Source organism: Triticum dicoccoides, chromosome 3A, assembly GCF_002162155.2.
Source record: "Triticum dicoccoides isolate Atlit2015 ecotype Zavitan chromosome 3A, WEW_v2.0, whole genome shotgun sequence".
Classification (NCBI taxonomy): Eukaryota; Viridiplantae; Streptophyta; class Magnoliopsida; order Poales; family Poaceae; genus Triticum; species Triticum dicoccoides.
In genome coordinates this window covers 217,054,093-217,079,983 of record NC_041384.1, presented here as the reverse complement: position 1 = coordinate 217,079,983, position 25,891 = coordinate 217,054,093, and the positions used below count along the sequence as shown (strand labels likewise).

At 42.8% G+C, this 25,891-nt stretch overlaps 3 protein-coding genes across 4 annotated transcripts; 1 reads left to right on the top strand and 2 right to left on the bottom strand.

Annotated features, from left to right (window-relative positions):
- The first annotated feature begins 693 nt into the window (after nt 1–693).
- Nucleotides 694–5,870, top strand: LOC119267903. The gene is made up of 7 exons (XM_037549354.1): nt 694–1,015; nt 1,418–1,560; nt 2,227–2,498; nt 2,792–2,946; nt 3,061–3,323; nt 4,778–4,840; nt 5,191–5,870. The coding sequence occupies exons 1-7, from the start codon at nt 739–741 to the stop codon at nt 5,446–5,448; spliced, it is 1,431 nt and encodes a 476-aa protein (XP_037405251.1). The 5' UTR covers nt 694–738; the 3' UTR covers nt 5,449–5,870.
- A 450-nt stretch (nt 5,871–6,320) lies between these two features.
- LOC119267904 (TLC domain-containing protein 5-like) lies at nt 6,321–9,332 on the bottom strand. The gene is made up of 5 exons (XM_037549355.1): nt 8,877–9,332; nt 7,169–7,309; nt 6,921–7,040; nt 6,711–6,806; nt 6,321–6,611 (listed from the first exon to the last, which is right to left on the bottom strand). Exons 1-5 carry the CDS (start codon nt 9,099–9,101, stop codon nt 6,489–6,491), a joined length of 705 nt encoding a protein of 234 aa, XP_037405252.1. The 5' UTR covers nt 9,102–9,332; the 3' UTR covers nt 6,321–6,488.
- A 10,832-nt stretch (nt 9,333–20,164) lies between these two features.
- Nucleotides 20,165–22,128, bottom strand: LOC119267902 (TLC domain-containing protein 5-like). Of its 2 annotated transcripts, XR_005132739.1 has the most exons (5): nt 21,699–21,917; nt 21,313–21,573; nt 21,083–21,178; nt 20,673–20,880; nt 20,165–20,467 (listed from the first exon to the last, which is right to left on the bottom strand). XR_005132739.1 is itself a non-coding variant. In XM_037549353.1 (4 exons), the coding sequence occupies exons 1-4, from the start codon at nt 21,915–21,917 to the stop codon at nt 20,758–20,760; spliced, it is 699 nt and encodes a 232-aa protein (XP_037405250.1). In that variant the 5' UTR covers nt 21,918–22,128; the 3' UTR covers nt 20,165–20,757. The 2 variants fall into 2 exon arrangements, 1 of the variants encoding a protein (XP_037405250.1); XM_037549353.1 differs by having other exon boundaries at nt 20,165–20,880; nt 21,699–22,128.
- Nucleotides 22,129–25,891: the final 3,763 nt, after the last annotated feature.

Genomic DNA, 25,891 nt, shown 5'->3' with positions numbered 1-25,891 from the left:
CTATGTACGATCGGGAGCAATAGACCATCAATCATCTTCTTTTCACACGTGTTGCGACTAGGCAGGTGTGGCACACAACTCTCTGCTCGGAGCTAACATAGTTGGACTCCTATGCGAAATGACACTATACTCACCTAGTTTATCTCCAAGGATGCACCTGGCAAGATATAAGAAACATGCGGTCCATCCTAACCTTCATAATTTGAGAAATATGGAAGCATCGAAATATTGTGGTGTTTGATGGAGTAAACCCCTCGGGTCATGACAGTGCTCTCCAACATCAAACAAGAGGGGAATACTTGGATGTGTGCAGGACTCCTTCAGGGCGATCAGTGTGCTTTCTTTTTGGATATGTTGAGTGGGTGGTTAGCCATGTAATATAGCCTATCTCTATTGCTTAGTGTGGACATGGCAAAGACACGTGTATAATCCAGCGACACGTGGTTGTAAATGTACTTGCCTTTCTAGCTTCTTCTCACTTTAATAGATGTAAAAAAATCAAATTGTTGTAACTTCCCGCAAAATGACCTTTTATGCAACTCGCTGAAGTATTTTACAGAATAGTTGCATATTTGAATTTTGTCCTGTTATTGCACGTTACTATCCTGTTGTTGCACAAAATGTGGCGATGTCAAAACGTTTTGTTCAATTTCTCGAAATATTGTTAAAGACCGATCGCCAAATCAAGACCGTTCGTTCAATCTAATCTCGCGGCCGCCCCGTTCTCTCCTGGCGGCGATGGCGAAACCTCCTCCATCCGCGGCGGCGTCGGCCGCCGGCGGCCGCGGCCCTGCCCACCACCGGACCCGCCTCCTCCTCCTGCTCCTCGTAGCCGTGGCTGCCTCCGCCTTCACCGCTGGTTATGTCCTCCGCGGCGGCCCTGTCGGCCCATGCGATACCCGAGGGGATCCTGTAGACGTCGTTGCCGCCCGAGCTGGCGGTGCTGCCTCGAGCCCCCTCGGGTTCATGAAGTCCAAGCTCGTGCTGCTTGTCTCCCACGAACTCTCCCTCTCCGGTAACTAATCGCGGTGTGCTTCACTTTTCCCTTCCGTGTTAGTTTGAGCAAATGCTGTACCATGGTACCATCGCGAGATTTGTACATGAATTAAAGTTCACTGCGGTGCCCCAGCGATTCGGGATAATAGGAATTGTGTATATTTCCAGGTAATAAGCAGAGAAACGAAGATAGGTTAGTGAAATTTTTACTTGGAATGTTCAAGGCTAACTCAAGATCCCTGAAAACAAATGTTGCTGAATATTTCACTCTGGTCTAGTTGCTCATAAGTTTGAAGAGTGGAGCCTTCGAGTCTTTATGAGATTTGCCGCATTTCATCGGCAGGGATCTCTAAATTGTTGTGCTATTGCCATTATTTTGTTTATAAACCAGTGTTATTGGAGATACTTCTGTTTTGTGCAGGTGGACCGTTATTACTGATGGAGTTGGCGTTTCTTCTTCGGCAGGTTGGTTGCCAAGTGGTATGGATAACAAACCAGCGACCCGAAGGAACAAAAGATGTTTCATATAGCTTGGAGCATAAGATGTTGAACCATGGAGTGCAGGTATGGTCCGGCTCCCACATTTGTTTTTGCAAATCACACCTTACCGTCACAAACTCCGGATGTTTTGTACATTCTACGATGTCCAGGTCTCCAGGAAGCAATATCACAATGTATTGTAAAATATATAAATGTGTAAAATATGAACATAAATCTTGTGATGAGTTTACATGTATTACTTTTATGTGACCAAGAAATGTTTGAAAAAATATCACTGGTTAAAGATGAAAGGTTTGTATGTGCCTGTTCCACTGTTGCAATTTTTACATGGATATAGCCTTTTTTTAGCAAAGCTCGTCTTGCCTGTCATCTCTGTCACGTCTATGTTTCACATGATCAAAAGTTCATGTTTCATCTTGTTTGGCATGATAGTAGTGAATTTCTATATCAAAGTGTCGTGGAAAAAAATTATAGTTGAAGCACCATACCTGAGGTTGTAGAAAAAAGCATATCCAAAATATGAAAGTGATGAAGTTCATGTTTCATCTTATTCGGCGTGATTGTACTAAACTGCTATTTCGAAGTGTCATGGAATAAGTCATGGTTGAAGACAATAAAGCATGTCCAAATTAAGAACTTAATCTACTCTAATGCAATATTTTACTTATGCTAGGGAACTAATTTATAATTTTAGAGGAAGTCACATTGACTTACATGGTCGCTTCACAGGTTTTACCTGCTAGGGGACAGGAGGCAGTTGAGACTGCTCTTAAGGCTGACCTGGTTATCTTGAACACCGCTGTTGCTGGCAAGTGGCTTGATGCTGTTCTAAAAGATAATGTTCCTCAAGTCCTTCCGAAGATTTTGTGGTGGATCCATGAAATGCGAGGACATTACTTTAAGCTTGAGTATGTGAAACATCTTCCTTTGGTTGCTGGAGCCATGATCGATTCTCACATAACAGTTGAATATTGGAAGACCAGGACTCATGACCGTCTAAAGTATGTGCAGCTTCCTTCTGTGTACATTACATTATGAGTACCATGCTACCATTTGTGCTTTTGGACTCTTGCGCTTGATGTGAATTACTAGTCCAGTGGATATTTCTCTCTCTGGCCCTTGTGTATGTGGTGACTTAGTTCCAAATTTTACTAGCTAAAATGTTTTTCTTGTGCTATATGCCTATGTATGAGCTTTTACTCCACAAAGGCAATGATCATTTTGTTTGTTGCATGCTTTCAGCTTCTTTATTCCTACTTCGTACTATATACTTCTAATGTTCTTGTGCATAAAGTATACAGATGCCACAAACTTTTGCTGTTCACCTCGGGAATAGTAAAGAGTTAACAGAAGTTGCCGAAGATAATGTCGCAAGAAGAGTCTTACGTGAACATATACGCGAGTCCCTTGGAGTTAGGAGTGAAGATCTCCTATTTGCTATGATAAACAGTATGTTTTGTTTGCCAAAGTCATACTTCCAAACTATATATTTGTTGGACCAATCATTCTCTCCGATTTATGCTCTTATATGTTATTGTCCTTGATAAATATCTTGTAATCCAGGTGTTTCACGGGGAAAAGGACAAGACTTATTTCTTCAAGCATTTCATCAGAGCCTGCAACTCATCCAACATCAGAAGTTAAAAGCGCCTAAAGTGCATGCTGTAGTTGTCGGAAGTGATATGAGTGCTCAGACGAAGTATGAGACACAGTTACGTGATTTTGTGGCGAAGAATGGGATCCATGACAGTGTTCACTTTATAAACAAGACGTTGGCAGTGGCACCTTATTTGGCTGCAATTGATGTGCTTGTCCAGAACTCTCAGGTGAGTCATAGTATGGATATATTTTTCTCTTGTGTCCCCATTTCAATGGTATGCTACGATGGAACTGTATGCACTATGTATGTTTACATCGTTGTTTGCATTTTTCCCACTTGGGCAGAGCATTGAAATGCCTCTCATAAGCATTTATTTTAATCTGGGAACAACAGCACTCTTATAGGTTGACTCCATCCATGCTAATTTTTTAGGGTCCAGGGGATCAGTCAATGAGATTCTTTAGTCTAGTCCGTCCACATTATTTGTGTGGACAATATTTCTGCAACCTATGTTTATTCTCGGAGCATGCTTATGTTGCTTAACCAGTTTTTACATATAGAAGTTGCATTACCCAGGGTCCACGCATGCAAAGAAATGCTATTGGACATTCCTTATGTGAGAGTATCATTTAAACAAACATCTCCTTTATTCGTTCTTTAAAGTTGTTCTGTAATAGCCTTTCTTGTAGGCGTAGCTTACCATGTATCAGTGTTAGTAGTCAAACCTATCAGTAATGTTGACCCATGTTGGTTATTAGTTTATTACTTATTATGCTGCTAAGAATGTGTACGTGGTTTTGCGAGTTTCACTCTCTACCTATCAATGAAATTGTACACAATCTTGTGTATTTGTGAAAATAATAATTAAACGGTCGTCACTTCCAGGGCACTAGTACTTAGGTTACGTAGAGAAAACATTACATTCAATGTGGCTATAGCTAAGAAAGATTTGTTCATGAGTGATAAAGCTTTTCCACACTTGAGTGCTAACATTTTCCATGATAGGTTCTGTTAATCCAATTGATTATTTTGTAGACTGATTTTCACTAGAGCTCACTCTGCTTGTCGAAACATACCATTTATTCTAGAATACTCCCTCTGTCCTCAAATAGATGGCGTATAAGTTCTGTCAAAAAGTGATTCTCTCTAAGTTTGACCAAATATATAGAAGAAAATATCAACAACTATATTGAATAAATAGATTATGAAAATAGATCTAATGATGGATATGTTTGATATTGATTTGGAATTTTTTTATCTTCATATTTTTCTATATATACATGGTCAGAACTTAGGAAGCATTGACTTTTTGACTGAAATTATATGCCATCTATTTAGGGACGGAGGTAGTAATACATTTCTACAACTCTAACCAGAAACTGACACACGCCACCTCATATCAGAGTGCATCATTTTTCAGCATGCTGGGTACAATGAGGATTGCTAACTGTAGTTTGTTTGTTTGTTTGTTTGCTTCTCTACTTTAACCACTTTGTTTAGTTACTTTAGGGTATATCAGCGGGACAGGGCAAAAGTCTGTTGATTTTGTCTGATTTCTTTCTAATGTTGTATAAACTTGTTACTTCGGGGTATATCAGATCTATACAGCTAGTATGAAAAAGGTTATTCATAAGACATGTATCTGCTAAACACAATCAGTAATATGTTCTTTCTGCACAGGCCCGTGGAGAATGTTTTGGAAGGATAACGATAGAAGCAATGGCGTTCAAGTTGCCAGTGCTGGTAATATTCTCCTCTCTACTACTCCCTCTGTTCACAAATACTCCCTCGGTCCCGATTTAGTTGTCTTAGATTTGTCTAGATACGGATGCATGTGCACATGTGAGTTATGCCATCAGTCTATCCGCCAGGCAATCAACCTTTACTGCAATGGCTGGAACATGGGCCAGTATTTCTCTGAATCTAGAGTTATTGTTGACAGTCATGAGGCTGGGTTTACTGTGGGAAATTCAAGTTCCTACACCTCTTGGGTCCCCTCCATCTACTGTTTCTTAGCCTGCATTTTCTGTAGAGTGCTTGATGCTTCCATAAGCCAATTCATTGACTTAGTTTTAATGGCACTGCAATATCAGGGCACGGCTGCCGGAGGGACCACCGAAATCGTCTTGGATGGTTCAACTGGCCTTCTGCACCCTGCTGGAAAGGAGGGCGTCACGCCTCTCGCCAAGAACATGGTAAGGCTTGCGAGCCATGTTGAGCAGAGGGTCTCCATGGGAAACAAGGGCTATGCCAGGGTGAAGGAGAGGTTCATGGAGCACCACATGGCCGAACGCATTGCTGTGGTGCTGAAGGAAGTTCTACACAAGTCTCAGCAGCATCCTCATTCCTGAGTTTCCTCTCATGGTGTCCTAGAGCATCGTCGGTTTCTGGCGCTAACATGTACTAGATCCAAATTTTTAACAAGTTACTGATGTTTCGGTTCACGGGTCTGTTGAAGATTTCAGCTGAATTCTGAGGAAGGTTGTATAGGAGCAACCCAAGCACCTAGACAGCAACGCAGACCTAAAATGGTGTGCTTAAACGTGTTCCTCCGGGCATGTATGGCAGAGGAAGCGACAAGACGTAGATCGAAAGAGGTACTGCAGCAGAAGCAGAAATTAGAAGGTTAGTGATGAATAGGACCGGGCAAACAGAAGAATCATGCCCAATTGTGTATTTGTACGCATGTGCCAAGGGCCAGGCCCCCCAGGTGCTGCTTATTACTAGTATGAAATGATTTGCACGCCAAACTAAATGTTTCAATCTTCAAACAGCTTTGTCCTGGCATTTTTAACTCTTGACCGGCTCCTAAAACCTGTGGCTCATAGTCATATGTATGAACCATCATGGTGCTTGGTAAACTATTCAGAGGGACTGCTTCGTTACTGAACCTGCTAGTGTTGCTGTTAGCGAAGCAACCAGTGCTGTTTGAAAAGTTGAAGGCCGTGTTCATAGTTATGAAGAGCAGTGGTAGCGAAGGGGCTCCAGCTTCATCATGGTGTCCCCTCTATATATTGGTGTTTCGGTTCACGGGTAGTATGTTGCTATTTTGTGTCTCTTGTTTGTCAGCCTTGAATCATTGATGAGCCGAATAACTACTTCCTTTGTCTCATAATATAAGAACGTTTTTGACACTATTATGGGACGAAGGGAGTAGAAGATGTAAGCATAGAAGATATGAGTTTTTCTACTGCCAGTCAATCAGCGAAACAGCTCATGCTTGTGACATTAACAGTTCATGCACATTAATAAAATGGAAATGACCAGAATACATGCATCTCATGCTTGGGACATCATCCTTTACCCACCACACGATTAATGCGCTAGATAGTAGTACTACTACATAACGTGCATTTTCAACAATAATTGCGGCGAGACACCACTTGTGGCATCACATAGATTCCTTGCCGGCGGCTTTGGACGCCAGCCTCTTCTTCCCAATCTTGTGCCTGACCATCCTGAGGATCCTCAAGAACCAGTAGGCGCTCACCAGCAGCAAGCTCGTCGCCATCGCCTTCAGATAATTGAATTAGTAAATGGAAATAAGTACATATGCATCAAGAAATGGAAATGGTTGGGCCGGATTGGAAGGTTGTACGACGTACGTACGTACCTTGATGAGGATGGGGTTGTCAGCCGTGACAGTGCGGTAGGTGACGTACGTCCCGCAAACCATCCGTGCCACCGAGAAGGTCACCGCGAACAGGATCTACGTACCCATGCATGGGCCAGAAAGCAGTACGTAATTACTTCACCGCCAGAGAGAGAGGGGCAGAGGGAGGGGGAACAGGATCATGAGGTGCTACTGTATATCTATACGTACGTCGACGAGGAGGTTGAGGTCCGTGTCCTTGACGCCGAGCTCCTTGAGCATCTCCCTGAGGTGCAGCAGCGGGCTGGATATCTCCGTGACGAGCAGGCACGCCACCAGCTCCGTCCCACACTGCACGCCACGTACGCCGCCCAAGATTAACCGCTCCGTTCATCAGATTAGCCACCCACGGACATACACCGAACACAGGGCTAGACGATAGAGAAGAAGAAGAAGAAATACTCAAGTTAAGGTGGTACCCTCTGGTAGGCGAGGCCGGCGGCGAGGCCGACGATGCTGATGAGGTGGTGCAAGGCGTTGTCCAGCCGCGCGTCGCCGCTCAGGTGGCAGCACGCCCCGTCGTAGATCATGTAGGACAGCGTCACCGCCAGCGCCCTCATCTGACAATCGGCACATGCAGTTATTAATCGATTAAGCACTAATCACTGGGATTCTATTTCTCATTCACGGGGAGCAGAAATGAAAATTTTACTCGAGTGTTCTGTTCGCTGGACGGAGTACGTGGTATGTATACGGTCGTGGTTGTAATTGTACCGCATGTGCATGGGCTAGCTAGCTGTAATGCGTAGCATAGTACTTGCTTCTAGAACCCTCTTATCTCACGAGCGTTCGCTGCGAGAATGTGACATTTACGAACATTTTGATGACAGTTTTAGTTATTTAAGGTTGACACGTTCTTCACAACAACACGAAGGAATTTTTGAGGAAACACGAGCATAAACTTTCATAGTTTCATCTCGCGTTGCAACTAAATTTGTTTGCCATCCCTTTTCCAGCAAAGGTCAGCCGGATAGCATTTCCTTTTTTTATATTTGTCTGCACGTACTTCATGACTATGACTACCACGTTCAAATTTCAGTGGATAGAGTAATTAAGTCTGACATATACATGGCATTTACTCTGTGAATTAACTTCTGCATGCAGATGCAGTGCACGGTCCTGACCTTGTCCTTGTGTCTTTGGATTTCAGAGATTCGGAGAGTAACCTTCTATACGTGTGGACGGAGTAAAACTCAGGACCTAATCAAGCGTCTAGTACACGCAACGTAAAAACTAAAAAAGATAGTACTATAATGCACAATGTAATGTAAACTGAAACGAATGGAGGACATGCGCTAGAAGTAGGCGCAATGAGTGATACAGATTTCACCAAATGGTGGGCCTAATATTTAGATATACTCCTTATATGAGTACTAAATGGTTTATATATTTGTTTTTCTTTCATGATATGGTTCAAAGGATTTTTTTTTTCATGATAGGGTGTCCGAAGGATGCCAGGGCATCACCGACACCGTTTCCTATAATTCTCGCAAACATCCAGACCGACGTGCCCTATATTCCTGCAAATGACCGACTCCTATATTCGTGTCCATGGATGGATAGATAATCCGATTTAGGATATGGCATTGGAGATGCCCTAAGACCTAAATCTGATCTAAAAAATTCATGACGACATAACTTTGTCCCAGAACATAAATGCAGACCATAACCTTATGTAATATATCACTTTCAAATGAGAAAGTTTTTAGGTTAATGAAATCAGAGAGAGTGAGCGGGCCCTATTTTTAAGTACTTCCTTCATTTTATAATATAAAAACATTTTTGACACACGGTGTCAAACACATTTTTATATTATGAGACGAATTGCCCCATAAAGCCGAATCTGGTTGCACATGAACTAGGTAGGATTGCTAGAAGTTCCCTTTGTAATGAAAGGTTATATAATGCGTCAACGGTTTGTGCCTTTGAATTTAAATCTATACACCACACAGACATCACTAATCCGTCAACATTCTCAGCCCGACCAACATTTTTTTGACTAAGCGGCGTATTGAGCTTAACAAATCATATATATACTCGGACAGTCGGACGAGTGGGAGGACGGCGCTAACTACCAGCAACAGAATTAGTTAAGCAGGCAGCGAATAATGCGCGTGGCGTGCGTACCTGGCTTGGCGAGGAGGGTGAGGCGACGGGGGAGACGGGGGAGGCCCAGTCCTGCACGGAGAGGCAGCCGAGGGCGACGCCGGCGACGGCGTGCATGGTGGAGACCGCGCGGTTGCAGAAGTCGTAGGAGCGCTTGGGGAGCAGCGCCCGCAGCAGCAGGAACGCCGTCGACCACAACACCACCCCGGACGCCACCAGGCTCGCCACGCCGCCGTAGTCCTCCATATGGCGCTGGCGACTAGTCTAACGGAGATGGCGGCAGGCGGCGTACTCCTACTAGCGCGCGCAAAGCAAGGGGATCCGGGGTAGTATAAACTAGAGAAGTATGGCCGCCGGCCGAGTAGGCAGTCTGCGAAGGAAGATGTAGTGCGGCTAGCTGTAGGAGGGTGGGAGGCAGGGGGGAAGAGAGGGCGCAGCCTGCACGAGGTTGGCCATGTGCAGCAGTATAGGCGGAGTATTGGTGTGCCGCCTCATTATTAACCATCATGGAGGTTTCAAGGAGGATGGTTGGGAAATTAATGCGGGATCCGTCCAGTTCCAGGCCGCAGTGACTTGGTCCTTTCTGAAAACAGTAGGAGTAGGACTACTAATAATTTCTAAAAGTAATTACTAATAGTACGGAGGTCCTAAAAAACGTACCCCTCATTCCATCTATATAGGGCCTAATGCGTTTTTCAAGACCGCTCTTGACTATTGACAAGATTAATAGTACATGACATGCATAATGTGAAAATTATATCATTGAAAGCTCCTTTCACTTACGAATTTGACGGCGTGCTTTGTTTAAGTTGCATGTCATATATTATTGCTCTAACATTTGGTCAAAGTTAGTCTCAAAAAACGCATTAGGCCCTATATAGATGAAAGGAGGGAGTACCGAGGTCCTTTTCGAAAAAGCAGGAGCAATTACCAACATCGTAATACCAGACTTGTCTGCCTTTGGACGCTTGCTGCTCTGGAAAGAATCTTGCAAAATCTCACACGGGTCGGCTGATTAATAAAGCTTCAGATAGGATAACACCGATAATGGGAGGTTTTTTTTTCAAGATCTATTCATCAATCATGACAGTACAGAGAACACTAGAGATAATAAAAATTACAGCCAGATCTATAAACCATCCTCCTTTATCGGAGCCGGACAAACCTTATTATTATAGACAGTCAGGAAGTCGTTGTGTTAAGGCTCCAAAGGACCAACACATCGGAGCAGCAACCATCAACGTTGAAAAGAGTAGTACTACACCCGTCCTGATTTATTAGTTCCTTTTGTATTCTATATGCTAATGTTTGATCTTAAAGTTAAGCAACAAAATATTAATAATGTCGCAAAAAATAATATAATTGAAAACTATGTTCAGATACGAATGCAACAATATAATTTTTCGTGACATACATTGATATTTTATTAGTTAAATCCATGGTTAGAATTTGGCACAAATTACAAAGGAAACTTATAAACCAGGATGGAGGTAGTAGATCGAAAAAAATCAAACCTGTAACCACACGAACAAATAAACAAAAATTGAATCCAAATAGTGATAGAGGCGAAGGTGTCTCGATGTTTCGATGAGATAGCTATCATTTTCTGTGTGAGTCGACTTTGACGATCCGACTACGAACGTGCGAGACGTCGTGCCTTAGCAATCGCTAAACCAACTTCCGAGGGTTATTGACCACGCCGAAGCACGATCAATCTGACCACGAAGGTCTATTTCCTGCGAGCAAACAAACCTGAGATTGTAATATGGATATTGCGAATATAAAAGAAAAGCTTTATTGATGAAAGTGGAGTTCTGTGACGTCCTTATCTGGTCGTTGAATATAAACAAAGTACGCGAGTTGTAGCTATAGTGAACTTTAATCTAAACAAAACCAAAAGTCTAAATAATGCCCTAAGGGCTATGTATATGGAGGAATATGGGAAAATTCGTGACCCCTTGGAGGAGGGGTCCTAGACCAACCCTAACTCTGCTTTACCACACATACGAACTCTAAAAATAGCCTATATACTCAAGTATTTTAAAATTACATGGGTCTGGCCCAATAATAAGGTGACGCGGCACCTATAATAGCCTTTGGACGAAATTTGTGAAATAGCATCTTGTATATTTCTTCCGAGCCTTCATGCACTCATTATAGTGGTTTCAAAGTCCTGAAATCATCACTTGAAACTATTTATTATTCCCCTTGTCCATGCCATAATCTCCATGCTTGATCTTGCTCCAACGTTCATCCTTCTTTTTCAAGTTAGGCCCCTCATTTGTAAGCAAAAAAAATATGTACAATTTAGGCAGCATCATATTCTCATGAACATTAGATTATTTATCAAGAAACGAAAGTACCTGATAATTAATTGGCATACATGAGCTCTAGTAATTGGTCCAGTATATGTAGCTGCATGAGTCGTGGGTGTAATTGTAGTATTGATGTCTTCATCAAATAGACCATCGAAGATCAGCACCGAATTCCGCAAGATCCGACAGAGACACACCTCCACACATCCTTCGATGACACTATTTGCATCATCAGGGTAGGAATAGAACGTAAGAGACATTATTCCTACCGAGGGACATCACTACCGTCACACAGCCCCTACTAAAACGTTGAGCCTAACAAAAAACAAGAACGTGTTCCTCCCGCCGGCATGGCGCCAAGATCCACTGCATCTCCACGGCTCAAAGACTATTGAAGGTGGGGCAGATTGGCGCCGGCGCCTGCGGAAGAAGGAATGAGACTTTTTTTTAATGAGGTGAAGTAATACAGAAAACGTTGACCACTGATAATGGGAGTTCGATTATGAATCGTGCAATCTGATCAAACTGAGTGAGTAAATTCGATTTTGCATCAGGTACACGTACGAGTGGTTGTGGCAAAGTTGAACCATACTAATTTCGTTTGGTGGCGACACCCCACCGTATTTAAGCATGAACATTGTCGTTTGTTGCTGCGTGTTGACGGCTGCCGTCGAGCGACGGGGACCTGGCACTAGCTGCCCTAGCTGCACCCGTGGAGGAGAAGACACTCCGGAAAGCGACTGATTCGTGAAGCAAAGTGTTTTCTTTTACATTCTCGTGAAGCTTCTATTAAATTGTCATAATATTTATATGAACGAAAGAAAGATCATCGGGCTGATCTAATTAAAATTGACGATCAGCCCCTAAAAATAAAGCATGCTTCATTAGGTTGCGAGTTTTAAAATTTAAGCTTTTAAATTCATGAACTATATTATAGAAAATATAAAAACCGATGAATGGTCAATGATCTCATGAATGATTGCTCGGTAGCTCGCAAAACTTCCTTGCTCTACAACATCAACCACCACCATGCAATCGCAAGCACCGAATCTGCTGAATATAGAGATCATCACAAAGGTCCATGACTTCTTTAATAGCAAGTGCTCCGAGTATAGTTGGGCCAGAAATGCTCTTGAAAAAAACTGTTGATGCTCCCAGAAAGGTTCTAACAAAGTGCTGGCATGGGGTATTTGGCGCGTCCCCTCTCCCTCGACAGGGCCACTCGGGCGTGCTGCGCGAGGCCTTCAACCCAGTATTTCTTATTTGAGCGAATGTCTATCCTAGGCCAAGTCTGATTTGGGCCTTGTTTGGATACTCTAACTCAGTTAAAGGTTAGAGTTAGATTCTAACCCTGAACTAACTCTAAATTAACTCTAACCAAAGAGGTGCTTGGATGGCAGAGTTAGATGGAGCACGGATACAGCGAGGCGCCTTCACGGGAAGTGCGAGAGGGAGGGAGGGAGATGACGAGAAGCTTCGAGGAAGTGGGGAGGGATTTGCTGCGGTGAGAGTGAGAGAAAAAGGTGTTTTTATAGTGGTCCCGAGAAGAACTAACCCAAATAAACACCTCTTGGGTGGGTTAGATTTTTTGAATGGGTTAGATGCATCTAACCCAGACTAACCCTTCTATTTGGATATTTTTGGGTTGGTTGAGTCCAAACTAACTCTAACCCATGGATCTAAACAGGGCCTTGGTTGACGATGGAATGATTGGCCAACTGAAACACTCTCAGCCCATCATCTGTCAGACCTCTAGATTTTGAGCACACACAACTACAAAGGGAAGGAAGCAAATCCTTTGCCTAGGCTATTGTAAAAGGGATGTCCTATGAAATCATTAATTAAGAGGTACACTTTGTTACTCTTGTAAAAGGTCACTCCCCACCTTTTCTGGTGTCGGCAAGTGACACATTGCATGTGCGTTATTTGTCGCAACTGAAAGTTATTTTTTCTTTTGCAAATCCGTTTTTTAATTCTTTTACCTCTTGAATTGTGCTTTCAAATCACGAATCGTTATCACCGTTGGATTTCTTGTGTCGAGATTTTCGAAACTAGATCCCATGTTAATAGATTACAATAAATATATTTTTCATAAAACCAAAATAATAAACTAAAACCAAACTGAGAAAACAGGGAATGAAACCGAAAACCAAAAAAGATGAAAACAAAAAGGCCACAAACCACAAGAAAAAAAAGAAGCCTAAAAAACCAGAACCCGAAAGCACACTTGTGCTTTCTCAATTTTTTTTGGGTATGCACAGTTGTGTTTTCCCCTCTTCAGGATGCAGCAGAAGCACATGTTGTGTTTTGTTTGATTGTTTGTTTCATATGTTATGTTTTACTTTTTAATATTCTTTATATTTCTAAATACTCCTATTATAGATATACCTCAAAAATTACATGACATAATTTTTTTAAAACTTCTACCATGCACTAGAAAATTTCCATGAAGCATAATAATTTGTTCATGCAATTTTAAAGAATGTTCATACCATTGAATAAAATGTTCACATGTTTAAAAATATGTTCATGACATTTCTTTAGATGTTCATGAAAATGTCCAAAAAAAGTTCGTATATTGTAAACAGTATTCATACATTCAAAAATTTATTTATTGAAACTCAAAATTTCTCGCGCGTTTATAAATATGTTCATGAAATGTAAAAATTGTTCGCACAATTGTTTTAAAAACATCATAACACATAGAAAAAAAATGTAATGTCATTTGAAAAAATCTTCATAAACAGTTGAGAAAACTGTTTGTATATTAAAAAATGGTCATGGCAGTATGTTTAAATTTTTTCACTATGAATTAAACTATTTAATGTGCATTTTACAAATTTGGAACATGTATTCGAATAAATGTTAAGCGAGAATTTGGAAAATGTTGAACCTGTATAATTTTTTTTCGAGGTATATTCAAAATAAGTTGGCATGCATTTGAAAATAGAATAAATAAGTAAAAATATAAATAAATAAATGAAAGTAAAACATAAAAATGAGTAAAGAAAAACACAGCAAAAAAATGTATGAAACCTTTCGAAAACCAGGCGAAAGGTTTATAAAACAAATCCACACTGTAGCAAAGATGGTTCCTAAATCCGGCTGCAGACTCCTCGCACACATTTTGTTGGACTGGCCATTAGAATGATCGTTTGAGCCTAAGCCTTTGTTCTGTTTCACATTAGGTGATATCTAGCAGTTGCTCAAAAAGGTGATATATATCATTTACAGATCCTATCTATGTCAAGTAGTCGACCTTTCGCATAGGTACCTCTTGGGAAATCCTAAAAAAAAGATACCTCTTGGGCATCATTAAAAAATAGGTACCTCTTGGGCGGGCCCACCCATCGAGCACTCACTCTGTAGCAATATATTCCTCTAGTTATTTTTCTTTTTTCTTTTACTAGGTTCCAATTGGTTTATTATTTTGGTATAGAGAAAACATGAATATTTAAATATTTTTAGAGTGATATCTTTTACAAAACATACGTACAAATTTATTTAAAAGTTGACAATTTTTTGGAATACTGAATATTTATTATAATTCATGAACATTTTTAATTGGTGATTTTTTTTAATTTATTAGAACATATTTTGAATTTTAGAAAGTTTTTGAAAAGAAAAGGAAAAACCCTGCCAAAACTAGTAGAGAAAACAATAAAAAGAAAATAAAACACCTGACAATAACCTTCTAGAAGTTTCCTAATCCCGAGAAAGCCGGAGTTAGAACCTTTCCAAAAGTGGAATATTGTACACATCGGTAACTAGCTATATGAGTAGGTCTAGTTAGGGCATGTACAATGGTTGATAAGATAGTCTTATCTTAAATCTTGCATATAATTTAGAGATGACCAAAAAAATACTTATAGTGGGTTATCTCTTAGCCTTATCTTTAATAACTAGTTATTCCTAAAAATATGGTGAGATGTATTGTGATAAGAGATCATCTCTTGTTTTCTCTTAGATAAGAGAAGACGAGCCTTTTCTTATGAGTTATCTTTCCTCTACCTCATCATTTATCCTACATGGCATTTCTAAAATAGCACCATTATACATGTCCTTAGTTGCACACATCATTGTGTATGTGTGTTAGGATTTACTATTGTAACGGCATCTTCAATGACCGACCCGCAAACCCAACATCGCATTCATCCGTGAAATGAGGGAGACCAGTCCATGGACATTGAAGTAGATGCTGGCCATCCAAAGCTATCTGCATACAATTCAAGTCATATTTTTTTAATAAACCAGACAAGTTACATGCAAGCCGGATGATTTTTATACAAACTGATGTAATTCATTACATTTTGGAAAATTTTCATTACAAAAGACCGGACTTAAGCTAGCGTACAACAACGCTCGTCGTCCAAGTCCTTGTCGTTCCCTTTCAGCGACCATGTCCTCCATCTTCCATCTCCATGAGCGGTGGGGATAAGACCAACGAAGTGAAGGTGTGGTTGCCGTCGAGGAACAGTAGAACATGGAAGACGGACCTGCCCACATGGGACTCAAGGCCCCGCCGCCTCCCATCATCCTCGTCGAAGTTTGCGCCATGTCCGTCGCCGGTGGACATGAGGTCGATGATGGACGTGGACGGGTCGACACTGCCTCCTGCCACATGTGCCCTTGAAAGATCGGTGACGGCGTGTAGGACACACATCTGACGACGTTCTTATCCTCGATCACCTATGCCGCATCCACGTATGGCTGCACCGGCTCTGTGTTATAACCGGCTGCTTGAGCACGCACGGCCTCGTAGAGTGCCCACTGCTCGGCCATGAACTTAGGGTTCGCCGCGGCTCATTGCGGCCATGGCCATCACAACCACCTCGCACGTGCTCACAGTAGATTCCCCTGCGCCAGCAGGTACTGCTCCTCCGTTTGGGCGATGGTGAAGTGCGCCTTCACCAGCTCCATTGTCAAGTCGGCATGCACCGTCGCAGGTTCCGGTGCTGAGTCGTAGTCGAACTCCGTCTTCATCGTAGGGTCGTCGTAGGAGACCTTGGGGGAGCTGGCCGGCGACCCACCTGGCATGGTGGCCCTGCCAGGCGGTCGCAAGGGCGGCCACCTCGTGCTTCTGCTAGGTCGAGAGGCTCTCTCACAAAGCGTTCCCACTCGCGGTCATGGCGGATGTGGTGCATGGAAGAAAGATGGAGAGTAGGTGTGTTGTGAGCTTGGTGTGACCGCCTTTAAATAGAGAATTTCGATTAGGCAAAGTGTCAGGGTGCGTCAATGGGCGGGCGCTGGAGTTGGTTTCTGGGCTGGTGAGTGTACGAACATTTTTAAGTTCATGAACAGTTTGTAAATTTACAAATAATTTTTTAATGAACAAAATTAAATCCATGAAGAATTTTCAAATGCGTCAACTTTTTAAAATTTTGGTAATTCTTTGATAAATTTATGAACACCTTTTTTATTTTTATGAAAATATTTTCAATTTTGTGAATTTTCAAATTCTATTAAAACCCAAAGTCTCTTTTATTTGTAAGCAGTTTTTATTTTGAGAAACTTATTAGTAAGCCGCTAGTATCTTCTTTCAAGAGCAAGCGCGAGGAAAAAAAGAGCGAAGCAAGATGAGTGATGCTATTGGGCTTGGCCCATAGCACATTATTGGACCACCGCTGTGCATTTGCAATTCGACGCTTATGGCGCTGTTTTCGATGAAATCACTAATTAGGGAGCAATCTTTTCAAAGTTCACTCCTATATCCCTTTTTCATAGATCAGTTTATTCAAAACGTTTTTTTATCGTAATAACTTTATTCCTCAGATAATAGCAAGGTCATTTACATAGTTGTGAAGAATAAAATCAGGGACGAAAGTCTTCCAAAACTCAGAAGTACTATTGCTAAAACAATGCTTTGCTAATCCATCCGCTAGCATATTTGCCTCTCTGCTACAGAACTCATAGCTAATACGTGCAAACTCCATTGCCAAGAGGGAGCACTCTGCCACCACAGGAACATCCACTCCCATATAAGCATCCGGGTCAGATATAGCTTCCAAAGCGTTCAAAAAATCCGACTCAATGATGAGATTTGTGCATCCCAGATTCGCTGCCAAGTATAGTCCAGAACGGATGGCCATTAGCTCAGCTGATCCCGCGCTTGAGACATGAGGTAATGCTAATGTTGCCGCTCCCAGAAATTTGCCCTAATCGTCACGGGCGACAACTCCACAAGCTCCACTGAGGTTCTCCTCATGAAATGATGCATCAACATTCACCTTTATAACTCCCCTACTTGGCTTCTTCCACACTTGTTCATTCTTGCGGATGGGCTGGTTTGGAGTATTTACACGAACAAAATTGGTAGCAAGTACCCGAATTGAGATTGCTGATTGCTCTGGAGTTGGGACAGTCTCCCCCTTCGCAACTTGCCTCCTTTGCCACCATATAAACCACATGGCCATCAGGATGAGCTCGGTAGTGGGAATATCATGTGTAGTCATATGCAGGCGGATCATAATGTCCAAAGTGATAGACCCAGATCGGTCCTGCACAACTGCTCTGTCGATCTCCTCAGTTAACCCTAGTGATGACCACAGTTGCGTTGCTCTATCACATGTGAACAGACAATGTTGAATGTCTTCCAAACCAACTTTGCATGTCGGGCACTGCGGGATCAAGGGTATGTTGAATGTCTTCAAAACGTTTTATCACTTGAACTGTGCGTTCAAATCTCGAACTGTTTTCACCTTGAATTCCCCGTGTCGAGATATTCAAAACTAGATTCCATGCTGACAGGGTGGCGAACTTTAAAAAATTGAATGAAAAAACCGAACCAAAAGCACGTCTTTTTTTTCCTTTCCGAAAGAGGCATGACTGTACCTCTCGCGGAAGCAAATCTGTGCATCTACGAGAAGTAAATCCACGCCTCTCATGGAAGGAAAAAGAAAAAAAACACGTTTTTTCGTTTACGAGAGGCAAGGCCATGCCTCTCGCGGAACGAAAAAGAAAAAGAAAACAAGTTTTTTTTCGTTTTCGAGAGGCACGGCCGTGCCTCTCGCGAAAAAAGAAGATTTTTTTTTCATTTTCGAGAGGCACGTCCCGTGGATGCAAAACTATGCCTCTAGCGAAAGGAAAAAACATATATATTTTTTACATTTCTGAGAGGCACGACCACGCTTCTCGCAGAAGCAAATCCGCGCCTCTTGTGGAAGCAAATCTTTGCCGCTCACGAAAGAAAAAAAAAGGAACATATTTTTTTTTTGTTTCTTAGGGGCACGATCATGCCTTTCGCGTAAACAAATCCGTGCATCTCGCGAAGCAGAAAAAAAACGCGTTTCCAACCCATTTGCGGAGCTGGACCCCCCGCTCCCCAGCTTTTTTCTTTTCCTTTTTTTGACTTTTTTATTACTATTTAAATAATTCTGGATTTAAAAAAGTTTCAAAATTATAAATTGTTGTGATTTAAAAAACTGTTAAAAAATCATAAAATGTTCATGGATTCAATTTTTTTCATGATTTTAAAAAATGTTCACATATTAAAAAATTGTTCATGAGGTTAAAAAAAGTTCATGAATTTTAACAAGCGATTTCATATTTAAACAATGTTCACAGTAGTGTAGGAAATATCCGTCAAAATAAAATTTGCACGTATTAAAAAATTATTTGTAAATTACAAAATGTTCATGATTATTTTTTTCTGAAAAATTCAAAAAATGTTTGAGAATGTATAAAATTTATACCGAAATTTCTAAGAATGTTCATTGATTCAAAAAATATTCCTTGACTCAAAATAATGTTCAAAATTTTAGAAAATGTTCGCTGATTCAAAAACTAATTCATGAATATGTTTTTTACAATGTTAAGAAATGTTCATAAATTTGGAAAATATGCAGGTTTCCATTAAAAATTACAATTTAGAAAAAAAATCACGAATTTAAAATTGTTCTGAAGTAAATAAGAACCGGGAAAAATCAAGGAAAAATTTTAAAATAAAGAAAAGGGAAAACGAAAAAAAGGAGAAAAATGAAATGAAAAAGAAAACCGAAAACCAAAAACCGAAAACGAAAACGAGCCAATTTGGCCGGCCGAAATGTACGCAACTGGACGTAGGGGATGCGCGCGGCGCGCCAAATAGGATGCCCGGCCATTTTCGTCCTTGCTCGTAGAAAGCACATAGGGATTACTGAATGCTTCTTAAACGGTCCGACCCATATAGCGGGGGAACACAACAGTGTGGTTTTTCCGGTTTGAGGAACATCCTAGAAGCTTCCTTCACCTGTTTTTTCTCTTTCCCTGTTTTTCCTATTTACTCGGTTTTATAGAGATTGGAGAATTTTTCCTGTCGAAGCCACAGAGTCATTACCAAAGAGATCAGAGAATGGCCAAAGTCCTTTTCTACCTGTAGCATAGAGTTTAGGAGCTCTAGATGTTGACCGCCATGCTTGGTTAGGTCAACCGAGGGATCTTTTATCTTGGAATATCATGACGATTTAAATAAAGCTTTGCGAGTTTGCCTAAAAAAAGGCTAAACCCAACATATAGATTTGAAAATTCATTAGCAAATCTTCTTGTTTCATTGTTTAACCTGTTCACCCACTGGCACAAGGTCAAGGAAGGGCGGGGCCAAGACTTGCGAGTTGGATTGAGCTCAACCCAACATTAGATGTTTATAAAGATCATTAGCAAATCATTACTATCTTTTACTGTTGATTGATGACACTGTTGCAGTGAAGATGAGCTCCAATATGCCTGCCTTGCCCTTGGTGCACCTATTTTGTCCTTGCCAATTGAGGAACTTTCTTTATCATACGATCCAATATGGACCAGGTTTCACTATCAGAATTTCTAATAACCGAACAACATAACAAAGCATCCCATCCCAGACTCCCAGTGCATATACAAACCAAAAAATAGAAGGGAGTTCGTTCTGGCGCCTATTGCTAGCAGATTACTGACAACAAAACTAGGAGTTCAAAAGGACTGTAATGGGACAACGCAAAACACCAGGAGCTACGCGCATCAACAGAGGGCACGTCATGCATGTATAAAAAATGCAGGTACAATCTACACATTCAAATTATACACCAAAACGGCATTAACAAGAATAATCCAATCTAACAACTGTGTAAGCAGCAAGAAGAGAAGCTTAAAATCCTCTACAACTACAAACAGTAAGGAGGCAAGCGGTAGTGCTCGGAAAGTATTTCTGCACAAGAGTTGAATTGCTACAGTGTGTATATATGCATCCTTTGTTCGGAAGATGCTTGCCTGTGGAACAATTGATATGCTACATGAACAATCCTTTTTTCTTAGCCAGAATCGGGCAAACACGGCGGGTTTTGTACACAGTGGCGGAGACAGGGGGGGACCAGCAGGGGCCCTGGCCCCCCCTAACATCCAATATTTGCAGCTAATTAGCTAATGAACAGTGGGTAATTAGTGAGTATTTGCTGCTAAAAACCTACTATCCAATGATTTGGTCCTCTCCAACCAGTTCTAACAGCCTCGGCCCCCCTGATAATATTTTCCTGGCTCCGCCACTGTTTGTACATACAAACGATCGATGGATCTCATCCCGCCAGAAAGCAAGTAATTTGCTCAAGGTTGCAAGCAAGATGTGTATGTACATGGATGTATCACTTGGCATTGACCTTGGCCGCCGCCGCCGCCGGCCTCTTCTTCCCGAGCTTGTACCTGACCATCCTGAGTATCCTCAAGAACCAGTAGGCGCTCACCAGTTGCAAACCCGCAGCCATCGCCTGGCGAATCGGAAAATAACATCACAGAAAAGGAAATTAGTAAGCACTACATACGGAAAAAGTTGGCGTTTGAAATAGGTACGGTTTTCTTTTTTTGGCAAAAAAGAGAAAGGTGAAGTTGAGATTTGGGTTCGAGACCGATAAGGAGCGGAACGGCGGAATATTTGTTTGGTTCTTCTGGGCTTATATGGTTACAAAATACCTTGATAAGGATGGGGTAGTCTGTTGTCAAGGTCACGTAGGTGAGGTACGGTCCACCAACCATCCGTCCCACCGAAAAGGTCGCCGCAAACAGAATCTGCACGTACGCGGGGGAGAAGAGAGACATATAGTTAATTATAGCACTGTTCACAGCAGACGAGAGAGAGAGAGAGAGAGAGAGAGAGAGAGAGAGAGAGAGGGAGAAGAAGAGGTTGAGGTCTGTCTGTGTACATCGACGAGGAGGTTGAGGTCCGTGTCCTTGACGCCGAGCTCCTTGAGCATCTCCCTGAGGTGCAGCAGCGGGCTGGAGATCTCCGTGATGAACATGCAGGCCATCATCTCCGTGCCGCACCTCTGGTAGGCCAGGCCGGCGCCGATGCCGACGATGCTCACCAGGTGGTGCACGGTGTTGTCGAGCCGCACGTCGCCGTTGAGGTGGCAGCACGCCGCGTCGTAGATCATGTACGACAGCGTCACCGCCAGGGACTTCATCTGTTTATCGATGGACACACGTACGTACAGCGAGGAAAGAGGACGGAGTCAGTGCATGCGCGCGCGTGTATCACGGATCAGCGAGCGCAGCGGTGTGCGGTGGCGGTGGCGGTGGCGGTGCGTACCTGGCGCGGCGAGGAGGGGGCGTTGAGGGGGCAGACGGGGCACGACCACTCCTGGACGGAGAAGCAGGCCATGCAGACGGCGGCGACGGCGTGCATGGTGGAGACGGCGCGGTTGCAGAACTCGTAGGAGCGCTTCGGCATCAGCGCCCGCATCACCAGGAACGCCGTCGACCAGAAGGCCAGCCCGGTCACCACGTAGCTCAGCACGAAGTCCTCCATCGTTTCGATACGTCCCCACCCAGCGCGGCGGCGCGGAGACCTGACTTGGACGATTATATGATATAGAGGGACGATCGATTGGCGGAAGGAGGAAGAAACAACAATGGTGTCGAGCAATCGGCGACGGGAGTATATAGGGGCAGAGGGAGCGAGGAGGTCACGGAGGCAGCGTGAGTGACAGGTGCGGAGTCGGAGTAGAATACTGTTGCGATTGAGCTTTTTCGTTTAAGAGGAAGAGGTTTCAATGGGGGCGGTTGGGGACGGATACGGGTCTAACTCCAATCCGCTGGGCATATGTACCGTGTGAGAAATAATTTGATGCGCACTTAAAGCGCCGCCTGATTAATTCGTTCCTGACTCTGATGATGAGTGGCACTGTAGCACCCGTGCGGTTTGTGTTCTCCTTCTCCAAACGCAACCAGTTTTGACATGTTTCCTATGACACACCATTGTTGGAGGTGTCATCAGGACGAGTATCTACAGCCGGACTACTCAAACATCCCTTGTTTATCTGGGCAGACGGTCCGATCCATGACATGTCATAAAATCGCGGACAAAATCCTAGCCACTTCAGCCCCACATATATTCGTCCCTATTCATATCCCGGACAAAACCCTAGCCACTCCGCCCCTAAGCTCCGTTCCAACGATATCCGGCATTCTCTGACATGGCGGACAGCGGATTCGACTTAGAGATCTCCTGATCCGCCGTCTGGGACCTCGACCCATGCAGGGAAGAGGAGGAGATGGCCAACCGCATGGCTCTCCACCGCTCCCGAGAGGAGTGCGCCTAACTGCGATTGGAGTCGACCCTACAGAAATCCATTGCGTCGGCAGAAATGACACTCAGATCGGCCGAGCCTAGTGGCTCCAAGCATGTAACCGTGGCCTCACCGGACGCAGTGACCACCGTCTGGCGCCCCAACTCCGGGGTCACGGTGCAACCCCTTCGGTGGCCCCTCATCCCCGCGGCGTCGGGATCCAAGTCAGAGGTAAACACCAGCACGCGTCAGGGGCCGTCCGCTATGGACGCACGACATGCCTTCCATGCAAGGCATAGGGTCCAGGAAGCCGTGGTAGCTCTCGAGGCCAAGGAAGCAAAGGCGGAGTCACACACGACCTTGGATGAGGAAGCCCTCCGTGGCTGCATCCTCAATAAGTAGCAAAGGAGGACGACGTGCACCCTCACCAAGGAGCAAAATTGGGCGGTCCCTGCCATAGCCGGACTGCCGTCCAAAGAGGAGAACGAGGAAGCTAGTGACGGGTCAGACAACTCCAGCTGTGAGAAGATCTAGCTCGATCCATTTTGCATCTTTGACCACTACTTTTGCAACAAAGACTACAAGAGCAACAACAAGGGCAAGGGTAGCTATTGATGAACTTTCTCAATAGCTTTAGTATGTAGAACATGCCAAATTTTGGTAGTCCGATGGCATGTACGATGTAGTAGAGCATGCCAGTTTTTGACGGAGTGATGACATGCATAATGAAGTAGTTGGACGCTATGTGTGGGATCGAGATTTATTACGTGAGTTAAGTTTACATTGCATGCGATTCTATGGATTTGAAGATTTGCTAATGAGGCACCTGGCTGTGGATGTGAACAGATGAGGGGTGACTCGTCAATAGCCGCTTACGCGCATGGGCGCGTCCGCGGATTCTTAGGGGACCAGATTAGGGCGGTTCAGGTGCAAATGCTCTAAGAAACTAAGGCCCTGTGTGAAACTTAAATTTATGCCCGAAAAGGTTTAAATGATTTTAATACCTACCCCCTTACCAGCTTTCTAGATAATTGCATCACTAAGAACATGTTTGAAACAATAAACGAAAAATGCATCCCTTGGTTATGGTTTATCTTTCCCTCTTGCATGCAATCGGTAGGGTACTCATCCCTTTAAAGCATCATCACTAAGCCCAGGTATCCACCTCCTCTTTGCCCGCACCCAGGTGGCCAATGTCGAGAAGGGGGATTTCGGTGCCTCGGCTCCGACCAATAGTTTAACTTATGTGTTTTCCTCGCAGGGGCTTACTATGGAGACACTTCATCTTCAAGTTGGTATCCTCCTTGAGTTTGGAAGAGCTAGCTCCGACATAGATTCCATCTGTCTACTTAGGAGGCGAGGTTAGGGTTTCTCACCGTGCGTACATGCATGATGGCGATATTTGGTCTCATGTGCTTTAGATCGATTCAAGGGTTCAATGATGACATTTACGACTCTAAACGTTGGTCCATAGGGGCACATGTACAAAGAATTCATGGCCATCATCGACAAATTCAAGCCGTCTCCGACATGGGAGTGGCGACAACGGCATGCCCGTGGGGCGTCCTATCGGCGGTAGTGGTCGTTCGATGGTGCAGAATCCTTGATGTAATTTTTATCATGTTTGAGGGTATTTTTTTTACTTATTATGAACCTTTATAATTGACCCGTGTCCTTTTTCACAAAAAAGATGTTTCAAAACTTTTAGTGATGAAACAACCTTTGGCGGCAAGGGAAAGGCTCATCTAGTGTGAGGTGCATTTGATCTCCTTAGGGTACTTCCCCTAGAGTTTCAAGAAATTATGAGTTCTTTTAGAACTTCAACATCCAAAAATTATAGCGACTATGAAATAATATAAATAAAAGCACTCCTACCATCTGGCCCCTCTTGCAACAATCTAGTTTTGGTTGCTTAATAAGGATGTATTTTCTTTGCCCTACCAATGAATAAGCAGGCCTAGAAAATATTAAATTGGAACATAAGAGGGTTGAACTCCCATGATAAATGATTGATAATACATAATAAAAACGAGGAAGGTTCTTGTTGTCTTACATGTTTTCAGAAACTGAAACAGAGCACATTGATTTAGATTATATCACACAATTTTGCCCTAGAAGATTTGTTTCATTTGTAATATATAACTCCTATTGCCAGATGAGGGGTTGTCCTCACTATTTGGGATGGTGTTGTTTTCTCTGGTCATAGTAGAGTTCCAGAATGAGTATGTTCTCTCTGCCCTAATGCAATCTACAAGATGTTGTAATGTTTGGACTTCAACAAATAACTATGCTCCATGTTAAGATGGCAATAAATTGGAATTAATTCTGTGTCTTTGTAATGTCTAAATTGCATATGATGTTAATTGGATCATGGTTGGTGATTTCAACCTCATAAGGAGGCCAGATGATAGGAATAAACATGGGGGGTAGTATTAATGAGATAATTCATTCTTTAGTAATTTCTCATTTTGCGCTCATTTATGTACCTCTCAAAGTCAGAAAGTACACTTCGAGCAATATGCATACCCCTCGTGAACTCCAAAAGTTTGATTGATTTTTTATTCCCTTTATCGGACAGTTAATTAATTATCCATATGCTCTGGTCTACCATGGCCATGACAACCTCTGACCATGTGCCATGTCTCATCTCAGTTGAAACTATGATGCCTAAGTCTAATATATTTAGGTTTCAAAATGCTTGGATGGAACATGATGAGTTCTTGCCATTTGTGGGTCACACTTGGAAAATTCAATTTACTATGCAGTAGCAAAGTAGTATGAAAGTAACGGTAACGGTGGCAAAAGTAACAGTAGTAGTTTTTGTAGCAATCGTAACAGTGGCAACGGAAAAGTAACTAAGCAAAGATCAATATGTGAAAAGCTCGTGGGAAATGGATCAATGATGGATAATTATGTCGGATGTGATTCCTCATGCAACAATTATAACATAGGGTGACACGGAACTAGCTCCAGTTCATCAATGTAATGTAGGCATGTATTCCGAATATAGTCATACATGCTTATGGAAAAGAACTTGCATGACATCTTTTGTCCTACCCTTCCGTGGCAGCGGGGTCCTATTGGAAACTAAGGGATATTAAGGCCTCCTTTTAATAGAGTACCAGACCAAAGCATTAACACTTAGTGAATACATGAACTCCTCAAACTACGGTCATCACCAGGAGTGGTCCCGATTATTGTCACTTCGGGGTTG

Bases quoted from the DNA above. Each gene is read 5' to 3' on its own strand.
- LOC119267903 (XM_037549354.1), top strand. From the start codon at position 739: ATGGCGAAACCTCCTCCATCCGCGGCGGCGTCGGCCGCCGGCGGCCGC. The intron at 1,016-1,417 runs GTAACTAATCGC...TGTTTTGTGCAG, and splicing joins CCACGAACTCTCCCTCTCCG to GTGGACCGTTATTACTGATG. The intron at 2,947-3,060 runs GTATGTTTTGTT...CTTGTAATCCAG, and splicing joins CCTATTTGCTATGATAAACA to GTGTTTCACGGGGAAAAGGA.
- LOC119267904 (XM_037549355.1), bottom strand. From the start codon at position 9,101: ATGGAGGACTACGGCGGCGTGGCGAGCCTGGTGGCGTCCGGGGTGGTG. The intron at 6,807-6,920 runs GTACGTATAGAT...ATGGGTACGTAG, and splicing joins ACCTCAACCTCCTCGTCGAC to ATCCTGTTCGCGGTGACCTT. The intron at 6,612-6,710 runs GTACGTACGTAC...AATTATCTGAAG, and splicing joins ACAACCCCATCCTCATCAAG to GCGATGGCGACGAGCTTGCT.
- LOC119267902 (XM_037549353.1), bottom strand. From the start codon at position 21,917: ATGGAGGACTTCGTGCTGAGCTACGTGGTGACCGGGCTGGCCTTCTGG. The intron at 21,574-21,698 runs GTACGCACCGCC...ATCGATAAACAG, and splicing joins CCCCCTCCTCGCCGCGCCAG to ATGAAGTCCCTGGCGGTGAC. The intron at 20,881-21,082 runs GTATTTTGTAAC...CCGATTCGCCAG, and splicing joins ACTACCCCATCCTTATCAAG to GCGATGGCTGCGGGTTTGCA.